Source organism: Mastomys coucha, unplaced genomic scaffold (assembly GCF_008632895.1).
Source record: "Mastomys coucha isolate ucsf_1 unplaced genomic scaffold, UCSF_Mcou_1 pScaffold15, whole genome shotgun sequence".
NCBI lineage: Eukaryota > Metazoa > Chordata > Mammalia > Rodentia > Muridae > Mastomys > Mastomys coucha.
Window position 1 is genome coordinate 91,859,384 of NW_022196897.1, and position 10,906 is coordinate 91,870,289.

A 10,906-nucleotide genomic window follows, 5' to 3' on the forward strand; every position below is an offset into this window, starting at 1 on the left:
CCCCATTAAAAAATGGGGTACAGAGCTAAACAAAGAATTCTCAATTGAAGAACTCCGAATGGCTGAGATACTGTGCTTTTAAACTGTATCATTCTGTTGAGATTGTAAACATTTGAAGTTGTGTATGTGTGTGATTTACCACAATAAATGTAAAAAACTTTAAAATGTTATATTTGTTTATTTTGGATATGTGTGTGGGCAGTGTGTATATATTTGTTTATATGTGAGGGCATGCATATGCCTCAATGTATGTGTGTGTATGTCAAAGGACACCCTTGGGTGTTGACTCTCCCTTTACACTTGAAGTGGAGTCTCTTTTATTGTTTGCTGCTACACTGTGTATTCCACAGTGGAATCTATATACAGAAGACAGGCTGGGCTTTGAGCAACTGGCTAATATCCTATATCTGTCTCTCATCTCTCCAGGGTAGTGCTAGGCTTTCAGACGTGGGCTACCATGTCCAGCACTTTCATGGGTTCTGTGGATCAAAATTTAAATATCATCAGGCTTATACCAACCATATGTAACTATATTGATACTTACTTTTTGCATATGTGACAAATATTACTAACACTTTAGAAATTGTTGAGAAAGATATTCCCTGTGAGCAGATTATAATGTGTATAAGTAGTAATGGTTACATTTACTAATTGTAGTGATAAACTTTTTTAAATGTTGGTTTTCAGAACAGGATCCTGTTGTCTACCCTGATCTGGCCTCATGATCCTCCTGCCTCAGCCTACTGAGTTCTGGGGCTACAGGTGTGTATCACCCTGCCCTGATCTTATTTATTGCTAAAAGATTACAACTGTAGAATTGTCTTACATGTCGAATGTGGGTTTAGGCTCAGTGCTATAAGCATGCACACACATATACATAATTAAAATCCACCTGCTTGAAACCTGCTGGTGATGTCATAAATTCTCCCACAGTAAGAGTGTGCATCTTACTTTTCCTTTGCATATCTGTTTCACTGATTTTTGTCTGTTTTCACCAGCTATTCTATATTTGTATGGTTATTTACATCATTGTCACTGTAAACAACTCATATTCTGTCTTTCAGTGTTTCTTTCTGTTATGACATTGCCACCTTTGGCTCAATTTAAATTTTTCTTCCTTTTACAGATAAATCATTTATTACTAAACTACTTTTGTTCAAGTTCTTGTAAATAGTAAATGGCCAGACCGGGGATCTTAATTCAATGTGAGTCTTTTCCTGGTACGCAGCAGATATTTGATGACAATTGGTAGTTTGAAATGGCATTTAACCTTGCTACATTCTGCTTTTGTTTTGTTTCATTTTAGGTGAGCCACAAAGCATAAAGGGACCAGTAAGTCCAGCCAGTGGAAACACTCCAAAGTTGATAAACCTCTGTGGAATAAGCTTACATACATGTGGCCAGTCCTTCCCAGCAGCAAGCTTAATGAGGTTGTATGACTTCAGTATAAATCTTTAAGCCCAACCTTCAGAAAATCTCCATGTACCTTTTGAATTTCAATATTTTTCAAAATTTTGTTAATTCTGTTCTTTACTGAAAAGAAGTATAGAAATCTTTCACTGTAGAAATAAACTGATCTGGTATTTTCTTTTCCTTGTTATCCTTCCAATTTTACTTATATTTTGAAATACAGGTCTTATGCACACATATGATCAGAGTAGTACATTTCTCTAAGTCAGATTTGTCATTATGTAGACTGTCTACTTCTAATAAAAGTTTCAGTTATTCAATGACAACAAAAGCATCCCAAAATATTGGTTATTATATGCCTCATGTCTTCTTTCCATCATTTCACTTGTTAGTTTTGTATATTTTTGGAAGGGAACTAATAATGGATTTGGTTTGTTGGATAGAATCCTCTCCACCTGAAGCATTTACCTTGACTATCATACCTACACATGTATCTGAATTACTCTCTTCTTTCTGTTTATCATGCCTCATCTGTGCCTCATCTAGTCTTTTCTTCTTTTATAGTATTTTCTTTTGTCCTTGCATTTTTCTTCATTTAATGGTTTATACATTTTTCTATTTCCATTCTTTTGGGGGCTAGTGTTAGTGTAATTACCCTGTACATTCTAACTTGCATAAATAAATTATCAAATGAAAAGTTAATAAGTATGTTTTGTCTTCTTTTTAGTAATACAAACATAGACTAGTTAACTTTGACCTCGTGATTGATGGTATGAGGAATTAATTATTGCCATAGGTTTAAGTTTTGTTGTTAAAATCTCCACAATATATTAATATTTTGCATATGGTCAACATGTATTTCCACTTATCTTAAAGTTTTCATCTTATATCTCAGACCCTCTGACCTAAAGTTACTTTCCTTCTGATCCACATACCTTTCATGTAGTTAGTAAATAAATAAAAAGTATTACTACTTCCATGTAGTAATAAATAAATTTCACTTATTAAAAATGCTTTACTTTGTCCTTGTTCATGTGAGGTTACTTCCCCAAATTCTTTGGCCATTACTTGTAAAATTAAGAGAAAGAACTGAAGCATTAAATTAGCCAGAGTCAGATAGATGGACTGTATCGTCTAAAATGACTGGGTCTCGGGGTCCTGCTGCTTCTTGAAATGTTTGGGGAAGAAAGTACTTAGCAAGCAGAGAACTCAAATTAAGTACAACCCATTTCACTTCAAGTCTGCATCCATTTAATCTAAAAGACTCGTATTCCCAATCTCATCTTCACATAATTGATTTGGAGATCTGACATGTATATTGTAGAATTCAGAACTGTTTGGAGACTGTGTTCACTACTTTTATTCCAGATTTGATTTCCAATTTTATGTTGTATTTATTGTCAGTAATGTATTTAGATAACAGGGGCAGAGCAGGATGATAGATGTAGTCCCTGACTTCTAAATCTTACAGTTTAAACATAGACTGTAAGATAATAGAGAGTAAGGTAGAAAAGGGAGGCCAAGGAGAAGAGTAAAGGGTGAAGTGAGGAGAGAGAAGTTCCATGTAACAAGCTATGTGTCCTAGCAGTAAAGGCCGAATGCTAAGGGAAAAGGAGTCAGGCTCAGGAGACTGAATGGGCCTGAAAATTGAGTGACAGTGTTGAATCCAGGAGAACCATCGCCAACCACTGAACTGAGTATCCAGTGCATTCAATTTGGTGACAAGAAATGTTCAAAATACAGTGATGACAGACAGAAGAGGTAAGAAATGCAAACACTGTCGAAATGCAGTTATCTTCACATTATCTCAGCCTGCACTCATGCCAAAAAGCACTGCAGCTGGTTCGAGGACCCATCCCATGTGATTTTCTAGATACTATTCATCCTAAAAGGAAACCAGTATCATTTAATATAAAGTGGTTAATAAACTACAGAACTGCACGTATACAAGGATCCCACTATCTTAAAACATATGATGAAAGAAGATGACTGATCCATTCTTTTGGTTTATCCTAAATTCATTGGAGTACTTTATAGGAATGAACCCTCACACTATTTTCTCAAACCTTGAAGGAAACCTATAAATTGAGAAATTACAGTTCTGAATCTTCAAAGGCAAGGACTAATGGACTTTTTATATTCCAGGATGAAATCATTAAAACTAGTGAGTTTAAAGAGGCTTAAGATTTTTGGAATATATTACAAGATAATCATCTTTGCTAAATTGAAACACATCTTTTCAGATAAACCAATGATAGAAGGAAATTAAAAACACAATATTTTCATTGACCAAAGGTGATAAAATGCATGTACAATAGGGATCTGAAGACACACAGCAGGACATTGTATCTACATATGGACAGGAACCTTTTGCCAATGATGTATTTAGTCTTTAGAAATTTTGTGCAAACTGAGAAACTATTTTAAAGAAAGGAAAGGGGGAAAACACAACCTTGAACATGAACAAACAAGGAAATTGATGGTTTAGTTATTTATCACTAACAAGTAGATGAAGTAGGGCCATCCTATTAAGAGCTGACTTCTGAGCTGACACATCTCTGTATGAGAGATGAGTAAAAGAGAAAGGGGAATTATTCACTGAAGGGAGCACCAGGGCCCTCCAGGGTCTCCTGACAATGCAGCTGTGCTGTGGAGTGGCATGAGCACAGAGAAGACCAATAAAGAAATAAGTGGGAAGATCAGAATCCCAACTGAGAAAATGGAGGGGGAGAAGCAGTCTCAGCCAGCTTAATTATCCATGGTTTTGTTGTCCTTCATTATCCTGAGGCTGTATTTCACTGTTTGTGAGAAGGACAAAGTAAATGTCTTGAATGGAAAACCAGACATGATGGCAATGCTCTATGATACCAGCACTTGGAAAACTTAGGCAGGAAGATTACAAGTTTAAGACCATCCTAGGCTACTAGCTAGTAGTACCAGATCAGCCAGGACTATAATAGTGATAGCTTGTCTCAGAAAACCAACAAACAAAAACAAAAAACAAAAAAACCAACCAGCCAATCAACCAACCCAAACCTATGAGGACAAGAATTAAGATAGTAAAATATTTTTGTTACGTATATTTGTGGTGTGTGTGTATGTGTGTGTGTGTGTGTGTGTGTGTGTGTAAAGGCTACATTAGTCCTATGAAGATCAGAGAACAACTTGTGGGAGTCAGTTCTCTCCCTCTGTTCACCAAATAGATCCCGGGGATTGAATTCAGGTCATCAGCCTTGGTGACCAGCACTTTCACCTGCTGAGCCATTTTACCTTCCCAATTATCAGAGTATCACAAAAGGAAGAGTTGATGTTACTAGTGAAGATATTTGGAAAGCAAATTTCTGGGTGTTTCTATAGTGTTTTATACTGAAACAGCTCTTTTGGGTTTCTCCCTCCTATCTAGAAATTGGAGATTTAAAGGTAGCAGTTTATCCATGGAGAAGAACAAATGTCCGCAGTAAACACCAAGTCAGAAGCAAATTGGACACTAAATAAATCAAAACTAGCAAAGGGCTATCACAGCTCAGATTTGTTCTCCAGACATAGTTTATTGCTTTTGTGTTGTTGTTATAAAAACCATAACCAAAGCAACTAGTTATAAAAGACAGTTTTTAATTTGTTAATATAGTTTCAGAGGGTTAGAGTTCATAATGGCAGACCAAAGGAACAGCTGAGACTTCATATCTTGATCCATTACTACAAAGCAAGATTGAGAGTTAGCAGGGGAAGCTGTGGACTTTTGAAACCTCTAAGTCACCCTCAGACATATCTTCTCCAACAAGACCATACCTGCTGATCCCTCCCAAACAGTTCCCCAAAACAGGAAACCAATACTCAAATTCTATGGGAGACATTCTCATTCAATAATGAGGTATTGAAAAAAACTCTTAGTTCCATATCCTCATTAGCACACAGGCTAAGTATGAAAAAGAATCAATTTTTGTTTTTCCCTTCCATGCTTAAAAAAAAAAGGAGAAATGTCAGTAATTTTATACCCAAATGTCAGTGTAAAATTAATCTGTGTGCACATGTGTATGTGACGTTTGTGTGTGTGTGTGTGTGTATGTGTGTGTGTGTGTGTATAAACCAGAAAAGAATCAAGAATCTTAGGTGTCTATCCCAGGAATTGTCTATTTAAAAAAAAAATTGTTACAGAATTTTCATTAGCCTAGAATTAAAAAGTAAAAGGAACTAAAAACTAAAGAGGGCAACATTCAGTTTGTGGAATTAGGAGAGTAAAGTAAGAATAAACTGTTAGGAGTTAGTAGAAAGCTGGGCAGGAGAGGCCGCTCAGTGGTTCAGTATATTCCTAGCATGCATGTGGCCCTGCGTTTGACCACAATACCATAAAAAAATGTAAAAATTAGGAAGAAGGAAATAAAATACTAAATTATAAAACAAAAACAAACAGACTAGACTACATGGCACATGTACACAGAAATACAACAAAAAAATCTGTTCTTTGAAAATATTAATAAAAATATATACACAGCTATACTTACTAAGAAAATTTGGATAAAATAAAATAATATTAATAATAAAAGAAGATATAATCTCTGATTATATAATCATTATATATTACATAAATGTAATGAAGGGATATTACAAATATCCCTTTAACATATATACATACAATATGTTACCTATGTTGTACATAAAATATATATAAATATAATGAAAAAATACTATAAATAAAGGGATATAATTGACTTGGTTACACATTTAAATTTTTGGACAAAAAGTAGTTTTTCAAAAGGAGTCAAGAAGAGACTAGAAGGTATGGTGAGGTGGCTCACTAGGTAAAAGTATTTGCCACTAAGACAAATGACCAGAGTTCCATTCCCAGGACACATAAGGTACCAGAAGAGAACAGAACTGACCCTGGTAAGTTATTCTCTGATCTCTAACACACTATTGCACACCCAATACTCACAACCACAGTGCCCTCCCAACAAAAAAGCAAATCCTAATTAAAAAGAACCACAGACCAGCCATAGAAAAGATAAACGTTAATTCTCCCCACAAGTTCACCATGACGTAGATTTACTGATTCCTTCTTACCAAACTCAGAAGAAACAAATAATTTCAAAAACAAAGAACTATCTTCCAATTAACTTCACAAGGTTAGGGAAACATCGATGCCACCCTTGATGAAGAAAATAGCAGACCTTTATATGTTAATGCCCATTGCAAATATTTGCAAACATCCTAAGGAAAATATTAACTAATTGAGTTCAGCACTCTATAGGCATTGCAATACACCATGCCTAGTTGGAATGAATGTCATTTGACCTTTAACCAGGAATGTAAGCTTAGTTTACAACAAAAAAAAAATTAATTAATGTGATTGATGCACAGATGACAAAAACAAGTGCTATCAACACAAATACATTTGAAGGAGAGTTCCATGGTATGACACACACCTAGCACTTTACTGGGATCCTTTAGATCAAAGCTCAGTTATTCTGCAAGCTACATTCAGTCTCTGACCTACCACCATACCCCAAATCACACCCTAGAAACACATCAAATTGGGAACTCCTTAATCTTACATAGAATGTTTATATCCCAAACAAATTTTGAGAGGCCAACTTAAATGTGCAGGAAATGGCAGAGGGCCGGCAAAAGCTGATACACAAAGGAGAACAAAATGTAGGAGCCTGCCCTATGAGACATCAAGATTTGCCTGGGAGAGTGCCACCAGACATGGCGATACTGTGCATGGCAGACAAACTGACGTGCCGAAGAGAATGGAACTCACAAGACCTGTATGGAATTATGACATTTTCTTCAGAATGTACACTACAAATGCCACCTGGCCAGTTGTTAATGCAGTTGGGAGGAAAGAAGGAAAATGACAGGAAGGAGAGGAAAGGAGGGGTGGGAGCAAGCTTGGATTTTGCTGAGTGTTACCTTGATCACTGTTTCATCCATTTACTCTTCTTGCTCTGTTTAATCTCTGTGGATAGCAATTGTATTCCACGGTCATCCCAGCTGTGCTCAGGGATCTACTCTTGCTTTTCTTATTTCTCATACACTATGTTGACTAATTTTCATATCTGTTATCTATACCCTACCAATCCTTTGCTGCCCTATGCCCAGCATTCTTATCAATGGAGCTGTACCCCAGCATCCAAACAAACGAAATACCCTACTGTACTCACACGGTATTGCGACTATATCCTAAGGCTTCAGGACTGTGGCATGGCCTTTCTGTGTAAGGCTCTCCTCTTGTGAGCTCCCCTGTTGCTCCTACTTTCATTACTGTAAGGTTCCAGTTGATTTCCAAATAAATTTCTGGTGTTATAGAATATCCTGTATATTCTATATTCAAGATAGTATAGAATACCCTGTTCAATTTATAGATTTATTTATGTGCCTAAAATAAATAATTGGTAAATATTTGAAGAATACATAAATTAATAACATGAGTAAAAGTATAGATTGATAAATATAAAGTCATTGAATTTCACAATGCAAATGTCTGAAATGTGTTCATCTTATGTCGTCAGCTTATTCTGCTCTCAAATATCCCCTCAGCGTAGTCTTCCTTGCCACTTTGATCCAGTTTAACATGATATTATTTCGGACTATTGTAAAATTCCTTTCCACACATCCTTCCCTTCCTTTCTAAAACACTCCACTCAAAAGCAAAACCAAACATACTTGAGGTTAATTCACTTCTACTTTTCTAGAATGTTTCTTTCCACTTTTTAGAGTGTTTCTTTCTCTTGATACTTAAAAAAAAGATCAATTTTAAATAAAATGTTAAATACTTTTTAAAAAGTGATCAATTATAAACTAAGAAAAACCTCTAAATTTCTTCCTTTTGCAAAACAAACAAATAACAACAAAAACAAACAAACGAACAAAACCTAAAACTCTTTGGAGTCTCCCAGATATCCCATAAATGTCTGCAGAATGACTGAAGGATTAGAGACACAACTGCTCAAATTATTTATTGCTTTTATTTTTTTCGTGTCTTCCTGAAGGAATTTGACGGGCCAATAGAGGGCCTACTGGACCCAAACAGCTCTCCCATGAAGAGGCCGGTGTGTAAGACACCAGAGCAGCGTGTTCCTGTGCGACTCCGAGTTCTAAGAAATGGAGACAAGAAAAACATCAGACTCCTGGTGATTGGCTCAGACATCTCACCTGGATGGAAATCACAGTAAGAGCAACAACCTGTTCATACTCACCCTTCAGAACACTTTTCAGGTCTTATAGATGAATATTTTCTTCCTTCTTAATGTTTTCTGGAAGAAATATATGCTTATTTATAAAAAGGTCCCTATTTGAAGAATGGATGAAAACACATGCACAATTTTGTTTAGTTCCTGTATCAAGTGGTTAAATTGATCTCTTCTGATTTCATCTAAACACAAACAGAAGAGTAAGTCAGAAACGAGAGGCTGAAGTTTAAACAGCTCCCTGTATTTTCAGCAAGCACTCTTGAGTTTTACTAGTATACATAGAAGTGAATAAACTCAAAACATGATTATTAAATTTAGCTTTTAAATTGCTTAATTGTTGTAATAATTATTCTTATCTCTTTGGAATAAGAAACACAGTTCTCTGAAGTACTAGGGAACCATTGATCTGTAGTTGAAAGTTACCCTGGCTTCAGATAAAACTATCTCCAACATCACATATTTCTCTACCACTGCAGACAAATCACCTGCTGTATGTTTCTATTTTATGACAAAGGGACTCTTGGATTGCTGAAAAGCTTTGATGGAAAGGATGAGTTAAACACATTGTTTCTCATATAATTACCAGCAATGTTACCTCCTGACCCTTCTTCTGAGATATTTAGGATATCTAAGGCTGCTGATAATAGTTTAATATTACTCTCTTCACATCGATTAAATATACTTCATACATCACTGAACAATGAGTAACATTCAGATTGGCTGTCCACTGAACTGCCTGTAAAGATGGTAAAGTAAAGAATTAATCTTCAAAGTAAAGTCAAGCCTGAAATTGAAATCCTTGACGCATACATCTCATAATTAGCTCATTCTGCTTGATATAAGATGCGAGGGCGATGCCCTTAAAAAGGGTCTGACTTTTTCTACACACCCGACGTTAACGCCTCATCTCTCCTTCCTACATTTACTCCTTTTTTTTCTTATTTTTAATCTTTAATTATAATTATAAGTTATACACAGATAACATCCTATCACCTTATGTTTAAAGTGCTCAACTCTGTCAAAGAATTCAAAAGAATTTAGAGAAGTTGGCAAATTTGAACAACTACCTGGCAGAGAGTATCTGAATGCTCTGCTTACGGAACAACGTATCCTGATTCATCAAGCATTCCAACATTAGAGAGCCACTTTGTTCACTACCTGAATTACTTTTGCCCAAATCCTTAAAATATGGTGGCATTCATTTAGCAAGAAAACCCTTCCAAACAGAGTTAAATGTTCCTTTGCTGATTGTGACAGTTTTGTGCAGGATCATCTATAACAAAACCCCAGCTGTATGCAAGTTCTGGTTTAAAAAAGGCTTAAATAGAAGACTCCCAGTGGGGGAATAAGGACATAATCACCCATAATCAACCCAAAATGTGTCCTACCTACAAGAGGTGCAGAGGCAAAGATGGAGTAGAGTTTGAGGAAATGGTCAACCAATGACTGACCCAAACTGAGATCCATCCCATGGGCAAAAAACAATGCCTAACACTATTAGTACTCTGTTATGCTAGGAGCCTATTATAACTGTCCTCTGAGAGTTTGGCCTAGCAGCCTATGAAAACAGATGCAGAGATCCACAGCCAAACATTAGACAGAACTTGAGGAGTCTTGGGGAAGAGTCGGAGGAAGGATTGAGGGACCTGAAGAGGATAGGGACTCCACAGAAATACGAACTGTGTTGGTATTCTGTCTAAACTCCACCCCCACAGTTACCTAGCAACAGCCAGGTAGGCTTGGCCCACTATAAAAGGGGCTTCTTGGCTCCTCCTTTCTCTCTTATGCTCTTGCCTCTTGCCCCCTTGCTCCCCGCCTCCATTCTCAAACCTCCTCTCTCCATGTGGTCATGGCCAGCCTCTACTTCTCTACTCTCTCCCTCTCTTTGCCTTTCTCTGCCTCTACTACTTTCTTAATTCCCCTCCCCATGCCCTAAATAAACTTTATTCTATACTATACCATCGTATGTCTGGTCCCTCGGGGGGAAGGGGTGCCTTGGCATGGGCCGGCTGAGGCACCCCCTTCCCTGACACCCTGCCAGAACATATCTTAATAGCTTTTTATAATCACAACAGAGTCAACTAACCTGGACCCCTGGGGTTCCCAGAGACTGAATCACCAAGCAAAGAGCAAGCATGGGCTGGACCTAGCCCCCCGCCCCTGCAAACATGTAGCACATGTGCAGTCTTCATGCAGGTCTCCCAACAACTGCAGCAGGGCCTGTCCCTAAATCTGTTGCCTATCTGAATACTATTCTCCTAACTGGGCAGCCTTGACAGTGGGAGAGGAGGCACCTAGTTCTA

The 10,906-nt window shown here is 37.0% G+C and overlaps 1 protein-coding gene across 5 annotated transcripts in view; it reads left to right on the forward strand.

Annotated features, from left to right (window-relative positions):
- Positions 1-10,906, forward strand: part of LOC116090599 (doublecortin domain-containing protein 1-like) — a 191,159-nt gene that overhangs the window by 112,055 nt on the left and 68,198 nt on the right. For 2 of the 5 annotated variants that reach the window (XM_031371256.1, XM_031371260.1), the window contains 3 exons: positions 1,127-1,205; positions 1,307-1,430; positions 8,403-8,581. In XM_031371256.1, coding sequence (XP_031227116.1) covers positions 1,395-1,430; positions 8,403-8,581 — 215 coding nt within the window. In that variant the 5' untranslated portion in view covers positions 1,127-1,205; positions 1,307-1,394. Of the gene's footprint in view, positions 1-685; positions 763-1,126; positions 1,206-1,306; positions 1,431-8,402; positions 8,582-10,906 lie in introns of those variants that run through there. The other 3 variants (XM_031371258.1, XM_031371259.1, XM_031371261.1) reach the window with 2 other exon arrangements.